This window comes from Lontra canadensis, unplaced genomic scaffold (assembly GCF_010015895.1).
Source record: "Lontra canadensis isolate GAN:19392208 unplaced genomic scaffold, GSC_riverotter_1.0 scaffold32, whole genome shotgun sequence".
Lineage (NCBI taxonomy): Eukaryota > Metazoa > Chordata > Mammalia > Carnivora > Mustelidae > Lontra > Lontra canadensis.
In genome coordinates, this window is record NW_022631026.1 from 4336619 (window position 1) to 4359427 (window position 22809).

At 46.8% G+C, this 22809-nt stretch overlaps 1 protein-coding gene across 1 annotated transcript; it reads left to right on the forward strand.

Annotated features, from left to right (window-relative positions):
* The first annotated feature begins 4730 nt into the window (after nucleotides 1-4730).
* On the forward strand, nucleotides 4731-19630 carry RSAD2 (radical S-adenosyl methionine domain containing 2). The gene is made up of 6 exons (XM_032866781.1): nucleotides 4731-5117; nucleotides 10985-11146; nucleotides 13620-13849; nucleotides 16341-16490; nucleotides 17257-17289; nucleotides 19425-19630. The coding sequence occupies exons 1-6, from the start codon at nucleotides 4763-4765 to the stop codon at nucleotides 19587-19589; spliced, it is 1095 nt and encodes a 364-aa protein (XP_032722672.1). The 5' UTR covers nucleotides 4731-4762; the 3' UTR covers nucleotides 19590-19630.
* The last annotated feature ends 3179 nt before the right edge of the window (nucleotides 19631-22809 follow it).

Below are 22809 nucleotides of genomic sequence, written 5' to 3' on the forward strand. Positions count from 1 at the left end.
CCTGCGACGCGGCCCCGGGAGGCGCCCGAGCGAAAGTGGGGAGCGCGGGCGGAGGCCCGAGGCCATGGGCTTGTCCGGTCCCGCCCCCGCCACCGGGGAAACGAAAGCTAAGTGACCGGCGGGCGGGGCCGGGCGGGGCCGGGCCGGGGTGGGGCGCCCTCCGCGGCCTCCGCCGCCCGCTCCCGGGGCGCGCCCCGAACGGCGGCGGCGGCGGGGAGGGGACAGGAGCAGGCGGGGCGCGCGGTCCCGGCGGCCACCCCGAGGGTGCGCTCGGCCGGGCGCCCTGTACGGCCGGGCTGGGGTCAGGTAGCCCCAAGCCCCGCGCGAAGCCCTCCGCTGAGGTTTGCGGCCCGGGGGTGCGCGCGCGGGTGTGCGAGTGTGTCTCGGCGACGGCGCGCGCCCGAGCTCGGCGTGTTAGCGGGGCTCTCTGGCTGCCCCCGCCCTCCCCCGCCGGCTCTTCAGGGCGGTGCGGCTCCCGACGCCGCAGGACTTGCAGACCCCGTGGCCCCGTAGTGGGCCTCAGGCCCCCCTGACCAGCTGTCTCGCCCGCACTCTGACCGAAGTCCTGTGGCTGCTTTAACGGGCTGAACGGGGACGTTCTCCCTCCTCTTGGAATTACTGCCCCCACCCTTGCTGACTTGCACACTAGGACGTATCGCCAGATTTGCACGCGAGCCAAGTGAAGTCCTGCCTTCGGGTCCAGTTCGCTGGTGGGGACAGGCTGTACCAGCCTGAAGCCGGCGTCGGCGGCAGTGCTGCCCCGGTGTTTGTTTTTGCTCATTAGCTGACACCTTGGAGGAGGATTGCAAAGCAGCAACACAGGACGGGCCCAGTCGGTGCGGCTTCTGCCTTAAGCTCAGGTCATTAGGGTCCTGGCTTCCATAACCGCATTGGCTCAGGTCATGATCTCAGGGTCCTGGGATCCAGTCCCAGGATCAAGGCTCCTTGCTCAGCGGGAAGCCTGCTCTCTCTCTGACTGCAGTGTCCCTGCTTGTGAGCACTCTCTCTGTCTCTCTGACAAATGAATAAAATCTTCAGTTAAAAAAAAAAAAAAAGATTGCCAAGGGGACTGAAAACAAAAATCCTGTGGAGAAAACTCAAACATTTAGAATAATGATGAAAAACATTAGATGAACTGAGGGCAAATAAATTTTATCATTTAAGCAATTTGGAGTTAGCACGGGTATACCTTTAATTCTGGAAGGAATACAACTTTCAGACAAACAGGAACTATTATAGATACATGGTTGAAGTATGGGGTAATAGACAAGGAGCCATTCAGAGATTCAGTTGTTTTTAGCTCTCTGAGAACGGGATCATTCTTACCCTCAGTGAGCAATCAGACTTGGGGCACTTAGCGTGCAGAGATGTTCCCACATGTATAGTATTCTGGCAGGAGTGCAGATTGGTTCAAGTTCTCTGGAAGCACACGTACACTGTATGAACCCGTGATTCCAATCCCGGTATATACCCAAGATAAATGCATACATATATGTCAACCAAAAGACGTGTACAAGAAAATGCGTGGCACAATAGCAAGATATTCCAAATATCCGTCCTAATGACACAAACAATGGAATCAACAAATGTGAGGTCTGACACTGACCAGTCTGCTGCTGGACACAGCAGAGTGGGTGAGCTTGCAAACACAACACAGGGAGAGAAGCCTAACAGAGCGAGGGCGTGCTGGGATAACCTCGAGGATGGTTTTCAGAAAACAGGGCAGGGTTATCTTTGGGTCAGGGCCGGGGGAAAGTCTTGGAGACTTCTTTTTTTTTTTTTTTTTTTTAATTTCTTTTCAGCATCTTGGAGACTTCTTGGTGACATTCGATTTCTTGATCAAGGCACTCCTTCCACCCATGTGTTCATTCTGCCAAGAGCTGATTGTGCTGTGCACTTACGGATTGTGCCCCTCTCATTGCACGTACGGTAGTTGAGGTAGGCACCGATGTCCAATAGGCCCCAGTAAGAGATTTGCACACAAATGTTATGATGATTGCAAATAACTGAACGGATTCTACCATCTGCTACTGGGTTGCAGCCGCTGCTGGGACATCCTGCAGGAAAGGGTCCACCTCAGGGAGCATGGGGTACATTAAGGATGTGCATCGTTTGGAGGAAAAAGTCTCCGGCTAAAGAAAAATGATGATGACATTTGGCTGGTTTCCAGCTGCAATTTGGATGTCTTTAGAGCTGGCCAACTCCCAAGTAGAAGGCCTAAGGGGGGCTGCCTTGTACCTCCTCCAGCCTATACCTGTCTGAGCAGTTGGAAGAAGAAATCCCTCCCTGGCCTGTGCAAGCCATGACTTTGAATAAGACAGTCTACCAGTCCTGAATCTTACTCTTAAATGGAGGGGAAAAGACTGGGTGGAAGGAATAGAGCATCTGTTCCATGACTTTTGTGAGTTCTTTGCTGGAAAAGACTTTGACTTATTTATTTCTATTTTATTAATATTTATTAATATTTTATGAAAAAATAAAATAATGTGCTAATAATGATCAGTCATTGAGCAGTGAGGCAGGTGTTTAAATCCAAGTTCAAACATTTACTCCCTCTGTGACATGAGTTTCCCAAATTATAAAAGAAGTTAGTGCACGCAAAGTTCAGAGCAGTGCCTGGTCCTCAGTGCTGGATGGTAAGCTGGCCACTGCTAATTTATTATGCCGGCAGTACTCTCAGGGCTTAACATAGGGTTATGTCATTTAATCTTGAAAATGCCCCGTGTGAGTGTGATATTAATATCCATGTTTCCCATATGTGTTAATCAGACCAGGCAAATAAAGAAATTTACCCAAAATTAAACACTTCTGGCTGAACTAGGATTCATACCTTATAATGTTTGGCTTGAAAAGCCTGCATGGCTCCCCTCTGTGCCATACCTAATACTCAGTTCAAGATGTAAACTGACTTGGTTTTGTTTCTTCATATACATGTGATCTAGCAAGAAAGAAAAACAAAAGGTATTTCTTGACTGAATCATATCATAGTGATATTTCACAATGCTTTTGGCTAAGATGATTTCCACTTGGATTCTATCCACCAGTGCATAATTGGAAATCATTACACATTGGCTTGCTGTTTTGCTGAATTTACTTTCAGTTTCCTTCCTAAGTAAAATGAAAGTCATCTTTGTTTCCATTCAGAACATAACACTACTGGAAAAACAATAGCTATCCCGAACTGAACACTTATAGTCTGCTAGACAATGTCCCAATTTATGTGATTCTCCATCCATTAGAATTTTCAGTCTTCACACAATAAGTCCCAGGAGACACCAGTATTTGCAGACGAGGCAATGGAGACCCAGAGAAATAACATAAGTTACCAAAGTCACATAGCAAGTGGTGAGCTGGGCTCCTGGTGCCAGAAGGTTCCCCATTAGGACTGTTGCAACTTTCCACAGGTCTCAGGAAAACCTGAAAGTACCTGCTCAAACTCAGCTCTGATTAAAAAAAACTCAAGGAAAAATAAGTTTCAGCACAAAATTTGACAGTCCTTTCTAAGAAACTATAAAAATAAGGAAGAAGCCACTTGTACCTCTTGACAATTAAGAACCATCTTAGAAAAGCATCTGATTTTCCCATGGTCTTTTATTTTTTTTTATTAAAGGTTTTCTATATTTATTTGAGAGAGAGAGAGAGAGAGGGAAAGAGCATGAGCTGGGGGAGAGGCAGATGGAGAAAGAGAGGCAGGCTCCCCGCCGAGCAGGGAGCACAATGCAGGACTCGATCCCAGGACTCTGGGATCATGACCTGAGCCAAAAGCAGACGCTTAACTGACTGAGCCCTCCCAGGCGTCCCTTTCTATCGTCTTTTAAAAATAAAATAGAAGTGGGGAACCTGGCTGACTCAGTCGGAGGAGGGAGTGACTCTTAATTTTGGGGTCATGAGTTTGAGCCTTATGCTGGGTGTAGAGATTATTTAAAAATAAACCATAAATAGGGGCGCCTGGGTGGCTCAGTGGGTTAAGCCTCTGCCTTCAGCTCAGGTCATGATCTCAGGGTCCTGGGATCGAGCCCCACACGGGGCTCTCTGCTCAGCAGGGAGCCTGCTTCCTCCTCTCTCTGTACCTGCCTGTCTGCCTACTTGTGATCTCTGTCTGTCAAATAAATAAATAAATAAAATCTTAAAACCCATAATAAATATGCAGGAAAACATAAATGTCTACATTTCGGCACTATGAAAATACAGACGATGAATAATTAAAGGCAGATGAAGGATATATATTAGTGCCTGTGCTTTTTCTGACTGTGATCCAAAAGGGGCCCCGAGGCGTGTGGGCTCTGTCCTCAGCCTGCACAGGTCAGTCATACTTTGCATTCTTTGACTTTCATAACAAGCAGTCAGTGCGGGGCGGGGGGGGGGGCAGGGAGGGTGCTCGGGCAGGACGCCCGGCCGAGCCCCCGCGTGTGGTATCATGCATGAGCAATGCCTCTGAAGTGGGGACTGTATCTCTCCAGGCTGCCGCTCTCTGTGGGACCGAGATACAGATGGGCAGAAGGCCTCGATCTGTATCCAGTTAGAAGCCTCTGGTGACCCAGAAGATAGGTGAAAGTTGAGGCAGAGAGTCAGCTGCTGGCTTGATCCTGAGCCTCGGGTCTTGGCGCTGTTCCAGCTTTCAATTTCATGAACAGGAAAATCGAAACTTGAGCTCAGCTGAGACTCGGTCAGAGGTGTGTCCGTCCCGTCGGTGTGATAGGCTGGCCCAGCGCATATAAACAGAATCCCCAGGTTCCGTGCAGCCCCGAGGCACCCGGTCACCATGTGGATGCTAGTGCCCTTCGCTCTTGCTGGAAAGCTGCTGAGTGCCCTCCGGAAGCCACTAGGCTCTCTGTGGGGCAGCGTGGTCCCCTGGTTCTTCTGGCTCAGGTCAGCACTCTGGCTGGCAGGGGGCAAGAACACCCAGTTGCCACCTCCGAGGGGCCAGGGAGAACGGCAGGAGAGCAGAGGGGAGGAGGAGGAGGGCCCAGACCCGCCCACCACCCCCACCAGCGTCAACTACCACTTCACCCGCCAGTGCAACTATAAGTGTGGCTTCTGCTTCCACACGGCCAAGACGTCCTTCGTGCTGCCCCTGGCTGAGGCCAAGCGAGGGCTCCAGATGCTGCAGGAAGCCGGTGAGTCCCCAGTCCTGGGAGGGCAACAGGGCACAGCCGCTGGCTGGGGGCAGGCACAAGTGCGAGAGCTCACACAGAATTTGAGATGCTCCCCAGCCCATCTTACGAGGGAGTATTAGGGTGAACTGGGGTGGGAGCTTAGGCCTTCGGAACCAGAGTTGGCTGGCACACACGGTAAGGGATGCAAACCCGTCCCTCCTGGAGCCACCAAGTAAGCAGAAGTCTGTGCACCTGCCAGGCTCCCAGGGCACCCAGCGTGGGCCAAGAGACAGGATGGGAAGTCGTGCCACTTTCTGAGTTGGTCCAAAGTGCTGATAGAGTGGAGCTTTCCAGAAACAGTAAAGGAGGAAAGTTGAAAACAAAGACACAAACTTTGACTTAAAAACTATAACGTTTGAAGGGTGCCTGGGTCGCTCAGTCGGTTAAGCACCTGACTCTTGGTTTCTGCTCAGGTCATGATCTCAGGGTTGTGAGATTGAGCCGCATGTCAGGCTCCACGCTCAGGGTGGGGGGTCTGCTTAAGATTCTCTCACTCACTCTGTCCCTCCCTGCTCTTCCCCCTCTCTCTGTCTAAAATACAGAAATACATCTTAAGAAAAATAAAAGAATTAACATGTTTGAGTTTTTTACTTTGAATCATGTAAGTGCTCCTAACATGAAACTTTAAAGAAGCTATTTACAATACAAATATGGCAATGACTTTGCTCTAGGCTTGTTTGCTGAACTTCCCCGAATCAGTACAGTGAAGGCAGCTTGGGGAGAGCTCAGCCTGGCAACATCTTCCACACTAGACCTGTCCCTTCTCACCTTCTCTTCCTGTCTTTCCTCGAGCTCCAGCCAAGCTAGTAACTTAGCAGCCTTGCCAGCTTTTTCTCCGTTTGCTTAACTTTTTTTACGGAAGTATACCATATATGCACAAAATTGCACACATCCTGAGGGTTTAGCTGGGCGAGTTTCACAAGGTGACCACACCCACGTAAACAGCCCAAGATCTTGAGAGAGAACATCACAGCATCCAGAAGCATCTTCCTTCCAGCCACTGCCCTGCCCAGGTAACCATGAGTTTGTCTTCTAACAGACAGTAGTTTTTGCCTGATGTTTTACTTTATACAATGAAACTACACCATTTGCACTGCCGTGGATCTGGCTTATTTGGTTCTCCGTTATGTTTGTACAACCATCCATAGCTGTTCATCCAAGTACAGACCCGCCTCACTGGTCCCAGTGGGTTTTAGCTCAGGGTCTCCCCATTTCTCACCTGGATTGCTGCAATTCATATAATTGTCCCTGCGGTCCCCTTTGGGACATCAAGTTTCTCCACCCCAGTGCCTCTAGGCACATTTTATTATACCCCTTCTCCCCCAACACCTGCCTAAATCCAGCCTGTGATCATGCTGTCCTCACTTTCTGGAATGTCCCCTCCTTCATTTGCGATCCCTTGGTCCTATTACAAATACGTATTATAACACTTTTTTTAAAAGATTTTATTTATTTATTTGAGAGAGAGAAAGCATAAGCAGGAGGAGGGGCAGAGGAAGAAGCAGCTTCCCACAGAGCAGGGAGCCCAACTTGGAGCTCAATCCTAGGACCCTGGGTTCATGACCTGAGCCGAAGGCAGACGCTCAACCAACTGAGCCACCCAGGCGCCCCTATTATAGTTTTTTTTATAAAAAGTTATGCCATTATGTTTTGTTTTGCTGTTTTGTTTTTAATATTTGGATCCCCCAGAGAGTTTGAGTTCCAAGGTAGAATTTGAGCATTCTATGTATCTTTGTGGCTACCAGGATATCTAGAGTGTAAAAGGGGATTGATGAATGGTTTTGGAGAGATGGATTAATAGATGAATGAATGAACGAAGGGAGGACTAGTGTCATGGGAAGAACCTAGACTCTTGACTTACAAGGCCAGGGTTTGAGCTCTTGCCCTAACACTTAAAAGACTTGTGAAGGCATTTAAATTTTCTGAATAGCAGTTCAACAATCTTTAAAAATGTAGATAATCAAGATAATGCCTATACCAGGTGCCTGAGTGGCTCAGTTTGTTAAGTGTCTGCCTTCAGCTCAGGTCCTGATTCCAGAGTCCTGGGATCCAGCTGGACGTCAGGCTCCCTGCTCAGTGGGGAGCATGCTTCTTCTTCTCCTTCTGCCTGCTGTCCCCCCTGCTTGTGCTCTCAATCTCTCTCTCTCTCACACTTTCAATCTCAAGTAAATAAAATCTTTAAAAAAAGGGATAGTGCCCATACCAACCTCAAAAAGTTGCCACATGACACAAGTAAGTGAATGTTCAGGGGTTTTTAAAGCAAGCATAAACTATTATGGTTATAATTAATATTTTTTATATAATGATTTATCAGTTTTAAGTAAATAAAGTCAAAGTCAATTAAAATGATCAAGGTATAACATAGGTCATATGACCTCTAAGTGAGATTTCTGGTTAATAGAGGAAAATCTATTTTGGTGATGATTAAGAATGTAAAGCTAAATGTAAATTATATTTAAAATGTACCACTCGGGTGGAAGGTGCTTTTACAACATATTTTTTACTTCTCTCACGTACACACGGAGAAAATGGAGCGGAATTTGGCCTCTGTGAGCATCAGTTATCCATCCGTGCTATGGTACGATCGCTCCTCATAGGTTAACTTCATTGTGAAGTAATTGTTGCTCGTCTATGATCTGAACTACGCACCTGCATCCTGTTCCTTCAACTTTCTGTTCCTTTCATCCTGTCTACATCTTCCCCTCAAATTCTTCAAGGGCCGCTGGCCAATACACCGTCTCACCTTCTCCGGTTAATCTGATCCTACTTCACCGCACTGTCGGGAATAATGATGTTTCTACCAAACGATGGTCACTGTCACACAGGCAGGCTCCCAGCATGTTGGATTCCAATAGTGAGATGACGGAGTCGATCAACGTCCAGACATAGACACATCTGAGAGAGAAAGACAGTGTTGAAAACAATAGCAGATGGCATTTGGTCTGCCATAAAGCTGGGCTGTGCTGGGAGAGCTGGGGGGAAGGGCAGTGCCCCTGATAGAGATGGAGGCTGTGGAGCTTGGATACCCATCCTCGCTCCCATTTTTTCCCTAGTCTTATGATCTTGAATAAACCTGTGAACCATCCTGAGCTTTGCTGCCAGTAACTAAAAACCAGGATCAGAATCCCTTCCTTGCTGAATGGGTTTCAGGATTAAATGCTTGCCTGAACCATGTTACCTTGGGTGAGGTTTGGGGAGGCCAGATGCAGATCAAGAGAGAAAAACTGGAAAGAATCGTGTAATTTGCTATTCACAGTTCCTGGGGCAGGACCGCCCTCGCCTCACAGGAAGTCCCGGGTCGGGACAGGAGAGGACTGTAAATGCGACCCCATCAGGGCGGTTTTCACACGAAGGGACCGATAGGGAGGCAAAGCCAGCTTAGCACGGTCTCATGCTTCCCCCTTTGACCTCACATGTGCTTCTGTTTCTGTGGCTCATCAGCCCGGGTCCTTCCTTGCCATGCTCTGAGGTGCCCGGTGTCTGTCTCTAATCTGAGCACGCTGTCCGGTGCCCATGCCTTCGACACCCTCAACATCCACTGGAGCGGGCATCTCACACTTCCCTTAGCGGAGGCAGTTGCTTCCTGATTACGAGTTCGTTCTGGAAATGGCCCACTCTCATGTGGCCACTAGCACTGGGCATCTAAGAAAGACTCACTCAGCCAACCGAATTGAACTGAACTGAGTTCAAAATGAACTCCACTAGGTTAATATCACCGTATAAAGTCCGTATTTCACGAACTTCTGGACCTCCTAGTTCATGTCCACATTCCCTCCAATCTTTCCTTCACTCCACTAAAATTCCAGTAGCATCACTGAAAGCAGGGGAACAAATGCACAAAGAAATCAACGCAGTTGTTGGAACTGGTGGATGGCACTTGGACATCTTCAGCCTGTGTGCACAGGGCGGTGGCTGCCCGAGTTCTCCAGCCTGCCCCGTGGAATGCAGTGCATTTCAGACACAAGAACCATCTGATCACACAGAAGTACAGCACTGATCAAGGAGGGAGTGAGGCAGGAGTGAGACAGCAGGTCCAAGGCAGATCCCCTGCTGCCCCCACCACAAGGAGAGCCCCTCTTCCTGCGCATGACAGAAGGCATATTTTCAGAAGGATCTGGACACCGAGGCTGGGCTCAACCACCCCAGGAGAAGCGGGGAGAAGAAAAGCACCATAGTGAAGATGGGGGAGTGAGAGTCTGCCTGCTGGGTGTGAGAGCCCACATTCCGGGGTGCAGATACCCAGGGGGTATGGCATAGCAGGAGTAGAACAGAATGGCCCAGAGGCATGACCAAGGCTCCCAGCATGTGGGACATAATCCAGGGACTAAGTCAGTTTCTCTCTCTGTTGCTCTGCAGTAGAACCCTCCAAATGAGGGGTTTCCTCCTCAATCACAGAAATTCCCCTTCCACTCTTTGAAGCATCACTCAAATAAGAAAGGACAAATAGAAACACTGAAGTAGAAGGCAGACACCAAAATAAGCAAAGAGAATATAGGAAAATTTCAAACATCTGTAACCGATAATCCCAGAGAGATAAGAGAAAATTTACATGTAAGAAATAGCGATGCGGTGCTAAGAAAATAAGATGTGGGAAAGTCTGGGGAACGGAAACTGGGGTTTCTAAAATTAGAATTTTAATAGTAAGACTAAAAGATAAGGTCTTGGGAAAATGGGACGCAGGAGACACAGCAGGAAGGGCGGGTGGTTACCAGCCAGAGCGCCAGTAAACCCTGGATAGGATCTCCAGAGAGATCTGCACAATGGTGAAGGGGTAGGAGCTCTCAAACACATGGTATGAGAAACTTGCCATACCAGAAGAAGCGGTCTTTTTCTAACGAGGATCTGCCAAGTGGCCAGAACAATGAATAGAGACAGATTTGGCTAAGGCACCTCACCTTGAAATTTGGGGACACTGGAAAAAAACTTCTGGAAGGGAAAGAGTTATGCACTTTAAAAGGTTATAAATCAAAGTATTATCAGGCTTCTGAAGAGTAATATTAAAACCTAGAAGATAACAAAGCATGCCCGTAACATTCCAAGCTCAAAGTGACTTCACCCAGAATACTATACCTGTCCAAACGAATGATCACAGATGAATTTTGGAACATATAAGTAGGATCTCACCTTGATTCATATTGTGCATTTTTTTTTTTTCAGGAAACTGCTAAGGGCTTTTCCAAAACAAGGGAGTGCATCAAGAGAGGAAAGGGCAGGAATTCCAGGCCAAGAGGCACCAGCATGTGGGAGAGGGAGGGGGCCACCAGGGCTGGTGCATTGAGCTGTCTCAGGCTAGAGTCCCAAGCAAGACCATTCTGAGTGGGACGGAGGGGGTTTTCTGCACATCCCTGCACTGTCTTCTCCATCCCTGTAACTGATTCCCTACTTTAAAGCACATCTATTATATTACTTTTATTTTTTAAAGATTTTATTTACTTAATTATTTGAGAGAGAGCAAGCATGAGCGGGGGGAGGGGTAGAGAGAGAAGCAGAGAGCCTGATGCCCGGTCCCAAGACCCTGAGATCATGACCTGAGCCAAAAGCAGATGCTTAACTGCCTGAGCCACCCAGGTGCCCTAAAGTGTATCTATTTTAAAGCAGGGGGGAAGCATAGGCCCTGGGTCATGTATATGGTTATTTCCCCCTGCCAAGCCCCGTGGGGAGCATGGGGAGCCAAGGTTGGGGGTGGGGGCTTGGGGATAATGGGTAGCTTTCATTTCATTTTTTGTTACTTTGAGAAAACATTCCTTCTGTCATTAAAATAATGACAAGGGGTGTTTGTGCAACGGGGGTCGGGGGGAACGGAAAGATTCACGTTCTGCCTCTCACAGGGATGGAGAAGATAAACTTTTCGGGCGGAGAGCCGTTTATTCACGACCGCGGGGAGTACCTGGGCAAGCTGGTGAGGTTCTGCAAAGAGGAGCTGCGGCTGCCCAGCGTGAGCATCGTGAGCAACGGGAGCCTGATCCGGGAGCGCTGGTTCCAGAACTACGGTGAGCGTCCCGCCCTCGCGCTGTGGTCACCACCGCAATGACCGGTGGTTCCGAACACCCTGGTCCTTAGGCCAGGCTCGCTGGGGGAGGAGACACCAAACTGGAATCCCTCTGCAAGCCCGGCAAGCTTCTGCGGGACTCTACACTTAGAGCCCTGTACTCGTTGACGAACAGGTGTGGCAGGACAGGTAACAAAATGTTAATAAGCGCAACTATGTTACTCATCCCAGCTCAGCAGGTGCTGAGGCCAAGGGCTTTAGCTTAGCCACTAGCAGGGAACACCGACACAGTTCTGCAACCTCTACCTTATTGCTTGCGACTGATATTTTATTTTTAAATATTGAAGGAACCATCACTTCATTAGTCTCATGAATGAAGCAATTGGACCAAAACCGTATTTCCTATCTTTGGCTCCATATTTGGCTGAAGAAAGTTAAGTAAAATATCTGCGTGGGGACTGAAGCTCAGACTAATTATATCAGAACCTCGTGCTGTGTCACAGACCAACCTGGGGGGCTCCCAGGGATTCTACTCCGCGGCCGGGATGGCGAGCCACAGATCCTAAGACCATGGCGTTCCCTTACGGCTGAGTTTCCGTAGGGGTGATATCCCTAGAGCAGCACCCGGAATGAGGAGGGAGCAGTGGAGAATATTAGCTGTTACTTCTACTGTCATTTCCGCAGACAGTCATAACCTCTCAGAGCACAGTTTTCTGTTCTCACTTTGTATGAGCTGTTGGAGCCTGGACATCACTGCAAGAGGTGTTGCCTTTACCCTCTGTTGAGGCCACTCACAGGAAGTCTCTGACCACACACCCCTGCTGAGATGGTGGAGAGATGCGTGTGGGGAGGGAAGACTGGATGAGGGCGGGGCAGCCTGTCTCATGAGGGGGAAGCAGGAAGACAAATGCGAAAGTCTCTGGGGAAAGTAGATCAGGGAGGACCATAAGATGACCTGTGAGAACCAAAATGACTGTGAAGGGAGTCACTTAGTGAAACGGGGTCAGAAGTTTCCAAATAAACTCTGGGAGCCGGTTTCAGAGAGGGAAGGAGGGTTTAGGGAACGGTATGAGCAGGGGAAAATCGGTCGGGCTTGCTGGCGCTGTCCCCAAGCCATGCTCTCCCTCCAGCACTGGCTCCCCATGCCCCGTGTGGGACGAAGGATCCCAGCGTCCAGGGTCGGAAGCTCAGATGCTGGTGTGGGAGACTCCATGTGAGGGAGTGTGGAGCTGCAGAAGAAAAACCCACTTCAGTCGTAGGGAGACCATAAGCAAGTGGGAGGCCATGAAGCATGGGAAGTGCCGTGCTCTGTCCTGGCGGACGGACTGGCGGCCCGTGAGTCCTGAGCTTCCATGGACGTCTATCTTCCGTGGGAACGTAGGGGTGGTGTTGCCAAGTTCAGAAATCTACATTCCATGTTAAATCTCCCAATGAAATATTTGCAAATAATTTGGAATATTGTCGGATGTCATGAGGGAAGAAGACAGCAATGTTTATGTATAACTGTGTGGTCTGCAAGAGAACCATTTTGGAGAAACCGCCACGTCCCTAAGTTTGACAATTTTCTGGGAGCGCTCACTCACAAGACTCAGTAGCCAGTAGACTCATGGCTGAGGTTCATCAGGGCAAAGGCTGCGGTGCAGAAACAGCAGTGATGGGCATCACGGGGGGCCAGAGACACGGGCTTCTGAGTCCTTCCCTTCTAGGATGTAGAAGATGTGTTTTCTCTCGCGCGGTGAGCTGTAGGGACATGTCTGGAACGTTGTTGCCGAGGAATGTTCATGTGAGTCTTAGGGTCTGAGGCTTTTATGCAGGGCTGGTCTCTCAGACACGTACTGCTGGACACCATCCATGGCAGCTGAAATGCAGGACTCCCAACAACAGAACCAGCTACATCACAAATCTTGTGCAGTGATCCCAGTGACTCTTGACAAGTTGATGTAACATGCCCCATTGCTCATACATAGACACATCATCAACAGGAGACACAGAGAGCATTCCGGGGGCTACATGCACGGACTGGCCAAACCTCCATTATCGTTGTGCCCTTCCAGAGACTCACAAGGAGTCAGGGAACAGATCTGCTGTGCTAACTCTCTCTTCACAAGAGCTCCTACAAGACAGTCTGAGAGCAGGAGGAGGGGATATAATCCAGATGTAGCAATTAACGAAGGACCTCATTTAAATATACCAATAAACGCTCGCACACATGCAAGTGTGGCTTTAGGATGGTCAAAGGGCCATCTCCTCCAGATCATCTCCGTCACGTCATGATACGTATATTTTTCCAAGATTATTTAAACAAATACCAAGTACAGTTGACATTTCTGTGAGTGTTGTAGGTATGAGAAGAAGTTTTTTTAAGCATTAGAACTTAGATACAAGCAAGATGTGTTTTATCATAAAGAGAGATAAATGGTCTAAAAGTGTTTGTCCTTGAACAGAAAAGCTTAAAGGTGCTCACTTTCCCTCAGGTGAGTATCTGGACATCCTCGCCATCTCCTGTGACAGCTTCGATGAGCAAGTCAATGTCCTTATCGGCCGTGGTCAAGGAAAGAAGAACCATGTGGAAAATCTTCAGAAACTGAGGGCATGGTGTCGCAATTACAGAGTGGCCTTCAAGATAAATTCTGTCATTAATCGTTTCAACGTGGATGAGGATATGAGGGAACCCATTAAAGCCTTGAACCCTGTCCGCTGGAAAGTAAGTACCATGTCCCTTTTGCTGAGGGTAGTTCAGAAAATGTTCCGGAGAGACTTTGACACTGAAACCCAAAATGTCCAGGTGAGAAAGGACTCTGCTCTGACCGAGCCAGCTGGGAAAGTCCTTGGTCCTTGGTCCTTCCTCTAGCTCTCTTAAATTTTAAACCGCCTCCACTCCCTCTGTCCGATTCTCCCCTCTGAAAACTGGACCCGATTCCCTTCTGCGATATTGGGAGGATAAAGGTCAAAGGATGTAGTCGGGGGCACCTGGCTGGCTCAGTCAGTGGAGCCCGAGATTCTTGACCTTGGGGTTGTGAGTTCAAGTCCCACGTTGGGTGTGGAGATGACTCAAAATTAAAATCTTAAAAAAAAAAAAAAAGGAAAAAGAAAAAGAAAAGATACAGTCAGTGCTTGGACAGGTTCTGAAGAATGTGCCCATAGAAAACCTAACCTGGACGTATTTATTAAATATATTAAGACTGGATTTCTTTTTAAAACTCTCGGCTTAATCATCAGTGGATAAATGTTCTTTATAAATTCTGTTAATACATTTTTCTTTGAATTATTTGAAGATACTGGGGCAACACTATTCCCAGGTTGTGGCAAAGCTTATTTGCCAAGATCTGTGCTTTAGGACTGACCCTTTGGTCCGCTGTGACAAAGTCTAAAGTTCAAACTCAGGGCGTGTTTGCAGCCCACGATGTGCAGGATTCAGAAATAACAGTTAGTCATTCTTGCCCCTGGCTGTCCTTCAGAATCAACTCGGGGAACTGTTTAAAAAGCAACTTCCTGGACCTGCACCCCCTGCCCAGAAGGAACTGGAGGTGGGACGGTGGGAGGAACAGAGGCTGTGGTCCAGGAAGGGGGAGGGGCGAGGGCCTGAGGCAGGCTCTGGGTTCTTAGATCCTCCTTCTAGAACCATCTGCCCATCACTCTCCTTTTCCCTGACAACCCCCTCCCCCTCTGTCCCACTTCTTTTGGTCTTGCTGTCTTCCTCATTATTCTCTTTTCAGCTTCTCTGTATATGTATATACATTTTTCCTCTTGACTTTGGTTTGCCAGGACCTCCTCATGGCCTCTCTCTCTCAGCGCTCTCTTCTCTGATCTTAGACCTCCTCTTGTGGCTCCCCCTCGCGGATCCACTCCAGAACTGCCTGTTGAAAACCCTGTGTTTTCCGGGAGGGAGCCGATTGGCTGCTGCCTGTTTGGAGATCACGGGTGTCTGCAGGCTGCAAATCGATGGAAATCGATGTTCATGGGTCAGGTGTGTGGCCCCCCAGGCTGCCTCCTCCATGTGAGGGCCTGGGCTCGCAGCCCCGTCAACAGTGCGTGGGCCGGAGGAGACCTCCTGGTATTCCTCAACAGAGGGCTTTGTGATCACCTGGAGGCTTGCCGTAGTGACAAGAGAGTGGCCCCTCCTAACCTGGCTCAGCCAATCTCACCCTCCTCCCCCCATTCTGCTTCTCAAGCTCCATTCGAGCTGTGGATTTTAGAACCAAAGTCACCAGGGAAGAAGTCCGCGTGTGTCTTCCTCTGCCTGATGTTCAAATCAGTGTGGGCTCCCAACCCGTGTGGACACCTCCTCTGACCTCCCTGCCAGGCCGCTCTCCTCACCCTGTTGCCTGGACTGGGCTTGGGTGCCGTGGGGACAACAATGAGGGGTGTCCCCTCCCTAGAAGCCAGCCTACTGAGCAAGACAGTCATGAAAGCAAATACTAAAACTATTGTGGGACGAGGGTCTGTGAGGACCGGGGAGCACAGAGGAAGGGGTTGGACATAGAGTGAGCAATGAAGGCAATGTTAGGGAACTTTACAATTAAATCTAAGCTGACTAAAATGTTAATTAAATACTATGTATAATCCCCCCTCCCATGAAAACCCCACAGACCCGGGCTCTGCGTGCGCCCGTGTGTTTCATCAGCGACCGTCTTGTTTCACCTTGAGCAGGTCCCTGGAGAAGAGTTTTTCCCTCTCAGATGATGGTATCCCATACGAGGAAATAATACATTCACACACACACACAATTATTTACTTAAAAGAGTGTTGGGAGACTATCAATGCCTTTGGAAACTGTCCTTATATATTAACTAAAAAATAAACCCCATAGTCGAGAGGCCTTAATAAGGATATAATGAAGTCAGCAGAAACAACATTTTCAAAATATCATTTCTTGGTTTGGGGATCACAAATGATTTGTTTATTTTCTTGATGCTTTTCTATAGTCCATATTCCGTGCAATGAACACCTGTTATCTGGTGGTCTGAAAAGTCAGGTTATCAGACTAAATATCAAACATACACTGAAAACTTATATTTTCAGACAGTTGGTACTTCCTGACTTTGAAGGCCCCAGAGCAATGTCTTTCTAGACTGTTCCTGAGTCAGTGGAGTCTTCTTTGCTCAGAAGAGATGATGCTGGGTCTGGGGGAATGGGGTTTGGGGTGCAAATGGTGGGAGCCTGTTGGCAAAGCAGACACCATCCTTGTCTTCCAGGTGTTCCAGTGCCTCCTGATTGAGGGCGAGAATTCCGGAGAGGAAGCTCTGAGGGAAGCGCAACAATTCATTATCAGCGACGAAGAATTTGAAGGATTCTTAGACCGCCACAAAGAGGTGTCCTGTCTGGTGCCCGAGTCCAACCAGAAGGTTGTATGATGCAAACATGGCTTGGTTCATCACCACAACTTGAGACTGATTCCAAACAGGGAGCTCTAGCCCGGAGGGATTCACACGCTGTTCCTGTAGAGGGTTCTAGAGCAGGCTGGGAGGGGTGCCGTCCCCTTCCTGCTGTGGGGCCTCTGGAGGACCTTCAGTGGCCCTTCTCCCTCCCTGCCCTTGACCATGCATCCCCCACTATTCCCCCAATGGGAGCTGTTCCAAGGACACGGCCTTGAGCAGGGGTAGCTTCCTATAGGAGGGTAGGTGCACCTTCCACATACCTAGAGAAGGTATATCTAGTTACAGGTAATGAAGTCACAGTAGAATCTTCAGGGAAGCTCCCAGGGAATAGCGTTAAAGCTTTACAGATTGAATAAAGGGGGACATTCAGTGTAGGGTCGGAACAGCCATTGGGAATACTGAGTGAAGAACAGGTGTCTCCCACAGCTTGAGGAAATGGGGAAATTCTCCTGGGGAAGATTGTCAGAGAAGCTGTCAACGGAGGCCATTTGATGCTTCCAGAACCCAGAGAAGCCTGGCATCTGCTAGAATCTGAACAGACACAGACGGATGTCCCTGGAGATGCGTGTTAGGGGGCTGGGGGCGCCAGCTGTTGGATTGCCTTGGAAGGGACACACCCAAAGCCACTGAAGTAGTAAAGCACAAACATACAGACACTGTGGGACAGACCGTTGAGTGCACGCACTGAAAAATGCAGCTGAAACTAAATTTGTGTTCAATTTCTCTTTCACAGATGAAGGATTCCTACCTTATTCTGGATGAGTATGTAAGTATTAGTAAGGGATTATAAACTTTGAAAACTTTTAAATAAAAATAATTTTTAAAGTGAAAAATTAATTAAGCCGCCATGTCAGTGTTGTGCTATCATGAGCCTGACCGGTCCCAATTTTTCTTCCGAGCCAGCATTTCCTGTTTTTGTGGTCACTGATTGGCGTTCATGTTACAGAGCCCTTCCTGCACTGGGTGGGTTCCAAGCTACGCACGTGGGCAGGACTTTGCTTGAACCTGGGCCCCATGTTTGCACTGACCCCAGGCGATGGGTCCCTGGATGTCACCTTGAATCTGACACTGTGAAAGCAGAGTCCTGTGTCACGCAGTCTTGGGCTGGGAGTTTCCTGGCAGTGGGAACCCAGGGAACTTTGGAGGAAGGTCTTATCACACTTCCCATTACCTTTCACACCTCTGATGCTCCTTGTCCCTGATGGATAAGCCTTAGCCCAGGTGAGAATCCATTACAACTCCTCTCCCAAAGCCCCTGATTGCATTGCTACCCTCTGCCTCAGAAAGAAAGAAAAAAGAAAATCTATCCCTTCTCAAATTTGAAAGATAAATCACTTTTTTCTTTCCTTTGTCTTTTTTTTGGGGGAAGGGCGAGATTCATAAACTATTGCCAGTTGTTCTAGGATAGGATGAACAAGTCCATTCAAAGATGTTTCTAAGAAATGAGCTCAGGGCACCTGGGTGACTGAGTGGTTAAGGGCCTGCCTTAAGCTTAGGTCATGATCTGGGGGTCCTAAGATCAGACCCCACGTTGGACTCCTTTCTCAGTGGGGAGCCTGCTTCTCCCTCACCCTGCCTCCCTGCCCACCCCCCTCTTCCTGCCCAACGTTTCTCTCTCTATCTCTCTCAAATAAATAAGTAAATTTTAAAAAATAATAATTTTTTTTTAAATTTTTATTTATTTATTTTTTTACAAAAGAAAGAAAGAAATGAGCTCTAACAAGAACAATGATTCAGTGTATACATGGAATTTGGTGTTTTGAGAAATACCTGTTTTGACTTTTGATATTTTAGTGTTTTCAAATTAATCAATGACACTTCATAACCATTTTGTTGTTTCTTAATAAATATGAGCATTCTTCATGGGGCGTAAGGGGAAAGGTGATGACGCTAATATTCTGCGTGTGGGTTTGAGGTAGAGAGGAAAGGTCAAACAATTTATTTTTATTTTTGTCTTTTAAATTTTATTTTTAGAGAGCACACATGCAAGGAGGGAGATGAAGGGGAAGGGGCAGAGGAAGGGGGAGAGGGAGAATCTTGGGCACCACGTTGAGTGTAGGGCCCAAGGTGGAGATTAATCTCACGACCCTGAGATCGTGACCCGAACTGAGATCAGGAATTGGACACTTCATTGACTGAGCCACCCGGCACCCCAGTTTTTATTTTTGGAATGTCATGACTGGCTGGGGATTTTGACCAAGGCTCTTCAACAAACTCTTGGCTCTCCACACAGTTACCACAAACAGTGAACCAAAAGTTGCTTTTGGTAATTTAAGAATATTCAAGGTATTACTACAAGATGCTTAGTGACAGGGTAGGTCAGAAGACGTGTGAAGACCTCATTCTTGCCTGTAAGGTGTTTAACATAGGAGGAAAAGTGCGACCCTTCAGTAGGCGTCTACGACAATTCTTGGCCTCATACCTGCCTTTGTACTTCCTTTTTATCCCTCTTTCTCCTTTTCTCAAAAAAGATTTTTACTCATGTTATGCTATATATTTATAAACCATTTTCACTCCAGCAACATCATCTACCTGCAATTTCCTGAAGACACCATCCTGTTTCATGCATCTGTGCTTTTATAACACTGTTCTCTCCAGACTACGATTTCTGAACATCACCCCTCCCGCATGGAGGCACATGCACCAGCTGTGGCACACCTGACATTCAGTTGATCGTGCACTTAATTGGTCAGATGTGTTTTTGTTAGTTAAAGTGAGCTACTTGGGCAGAGAAAGGGTCTTCAAGGAGGTCAGCATCCTCATATGGTATCTGGCCCACAGCCTTCAATAAATGTTTGTTGAAATGACACTATCAAAAATCATTCTGAATTAATTCCCAGAATTGAGTTTCAAGGAATCAATTATACAAAAATATCTCCTTTCTGTCTTTGAATTTTCTAGATGCGCTTCCTAAATTGTAGGAATGGACGGAAGGACCCTTCCAAGTCAATCCTGGATGTTGGTGTAGAAGAAGCTATCAAATTCAGTGGATTTGATGAAAAGATGTTTCTGAAGCGAGGAGGGAAATATGTGTGGAGCAAGGCAGATCTGAAGCTGGACTGGTAAAGCTGGACATGGAGCCAGCATCCACCCACCGGTGGGGACTCTCACTCAGACTCAAGGTGTGACAACTTCCGGGAGCGGCACTTCCTGTCGGCATTTTGCAATGGCCCCAGATCTGATTTTGTGTTGTGCAGGCTCTCTGATTATCTGTGGTAGCTGAACACACGAATCATTTGGGCCATCAAAACCCACAGATAATGCCAAACCATTAACTTTAGTTAATTCGCTTATTTGGGATTTAGGTTTTTGAGCAGTTTTCTGGGACTCCTGGTTCCCCAATTTTGATGTTATGTTTCCAGTCCTTTCATTTCATAGAGTCGGCTTGTTGTTTTTTGTTTTTTGTTGTTTTCTGCTAAATACTGAGATGCCAATTTTCGCACCTAGAGCCATGACAAAATCTCTCCCCCAACTGTTCTGCTTGTTGCAATGCTCTTTCCTTTCTGCCTTTCTACCACTGAAGTCTTGGACTCCTTACCCAGAGGTCTAGAAATGGTCAGCAGATGTTTCAAAGACTAGGCAATAATCACCTTACCAGTTTTCAGTAAGTACCTCGAAGGACATGGTTGGTCTTCCCGTGCTCTGCACGACCCCGGCCGGCGCTGACTATTCCATGAATGTGAGCCATCTCTGCCGCTCTCCTTCCTTTCCAAGAGTCTCAGCAAAAGCAACAAACCCTGCGCACTTCGTGACAAAACTGACACAGGGTCCGTGTTTGGGTTGCCTTATGAACCTGTTACTCCTGCCACCTGAGTCTGCCAAGTGAGTTTATTGGAATAGACAGTTGTCCCCACATCTCTGAGAAATGACGCCTTATGGCTCAGATGGTTAAACCTTCAGCTCACGTCATGATCTCCAGGTCCTGGGATCGAGCCCTGCATCGGGCTTCTGGCTAAGTGGGGAGTCTGCTTCTCCCTCTGCCTGCTGTTCCCCCTGCTTGTGCTCTGTTTCTCTGTCTTTCTCCCTTTCTCTCTCTCTCAAGTGATTTTTTTTTTTAAATCTAAAAAAGAGAAAAAGGAGAAGGAAAAAGAAAGAAAGAAAGGAAAAGAAGGAAAGGAAGGAAGGAAGGACGGACGGACATCTTACTAGATCAACCTGTTGTGTTAGGAAAAGCACTGGACTGGGATGTAGGAAGGCATGTATGGAAGCATCTAGAATGTACCTGGATTTTATGTAAATGAAGCCAGGGCACAATATAATAGGTCTCAACTAACTCTGAATCACTTGAAATAAGGACATAATTTCAGTCAATAGGAGAAGTGCCTTCCTTTTTCAGCTTCTTTGAGAAATGTCACCTAAACGGGGTCAGGGAACAAAGTCGCCTCCTTGGGGAAATATCAGTGCAGTTTGTTTATGTAATTTAGACAGTATCTCATTGCCTGGAAAACAACAATTTCCTATCATTGTTTCAGAAAACCAAAATCATGGAACATTTTTTTGCCCAAGCATTTAAGTTTTAATCTAGCTGCCATACCAGTATGGGTCACTAGGTGGCAGTAAATGTTGCCTGAGTCCATAAAGCAGTGACACAGAATCCCACTTAATCCATTTTCCAGACTTGGTGGTTTTGAAAGTTTGGTTTTTGTAAATCTTTTTTTTTTGGTCAGAAAATATATTTCTACTTCATATTTTAAGTCACTATAATTCAGCTGAGATATTTTTGTGTCTCATCTCAAAAAAGGTAACATAAATGGGTAAAATAAATATATAAATATATAAATAAAATTTTAAAATTAATTAATTAATTTTAAAAACAGGATAGGTTGTCATGTATTTTTCCATTTTACTTTGTGTTATATTTTAAGAGAAAAATGAACTAGAAAGCTTTTTTCTTGTATGGGTTTTGACAGCCACTAAGCTAGAATTACCTTAATATAATCTGTATAAATATAAAAGGTTTTTTTGTTTGCTTTTTTTTCTTTAATGTAACATAAGCACACTTTGCTGATATTCACATTATTCAGCAAGAGCAAGTTCAGCAAAGAAAGACCACAGATGTGGAAACCCTGAAGACATTGTCTGGAAGACATCGGGGCCTCAGTCATTATTTGAAACAAAATCTAGGTCAGAAGCCCACATCCTCTGAGTTGGAATGAATTTCTCTCAAATTCACTCAAATTCAAAATGCGGGGAATTGTATAACTCTTCCCCCAAAGGGAAGTCTAAAACATAGAAAAATAAAACAACGGCACCTGAGAAGTATTTTAAATATTTTCCCAACCAGTTTGACACCAGTGCTCCACAGCCTCGTGCCCGGTCAGGATTTGCAATGTTTAAAATACCTAAAAGTTTTCTTTTTCTTAGAAGGGAGAAATGTGGACCTATAGCACTAGGGTAAAATTCAGATTTGGATTACCTAACATTTTGCTTTATTTTTTCAGTTCTAAATAGAAGTTTGCAGTTTTGTGAAACACTTTTTTTTTTTTTTTTTTTTTTTGGAAAAAACAAACGGAGGGCACTCACTGTGGTGGGCACTCGGTGGTGAATGGAAGTGCTGGGTCACTATATTGTACACCTGGAACTAACACAACACTTTTGGTTACCTGGAATTAAAAAAATAATCATAATTAATGAAAAAAGAGAGGAAAGTACCAAATGGTAATTTATCTGAGGCATCTCAATTTAAGTGTTGAGGGCAAAGGTTTTGTGGTGTTTTTAAGGAGGTTTACACTGTAACAATATGAATGGAATTCTGCCTTAAGAAACCCAGGAAAGTCAGACATAAGTAACGCCATATTGGTTGAAAAAGCATGAAGCATCGCTGTCATTTAGTGATAAAGAACATGAAAGTTGCCTATTTTCTCTGAAGTTTAAAGATGGCGGAGGTCATCCAGCTGAATCATTTGGAACTCGGGCTCCTGTTCCATCTCCCGGCGTTTGGACTCTAGGATTGGTAGAGAGAACCATGATGTTAAAACTAGCAGAAGTCTCGATGAGGCTCCGTCAGACAATAATTCTCCTTCTTGGCTGCCCACTTATTGAAAGACCGTTTAATCAGCTGGGATTAGGGGGAAACTCGCCATGCTGTAAGATTTTAAGTGTTTGTCTTGAGTGTATATAGGTCCCAATTTGGGGGAAAAATATATTTTCTTCTTCATATGTGATGTTCTTGAATACCGGTCTGATGTATTGTAAGATGCTATAATATATTAAAATATTTTTGTACAACACCCTCTCTCTCAGTGGGTCGATGTAATGAAGCCCCTCCTTGGTGCATAATTAAAGG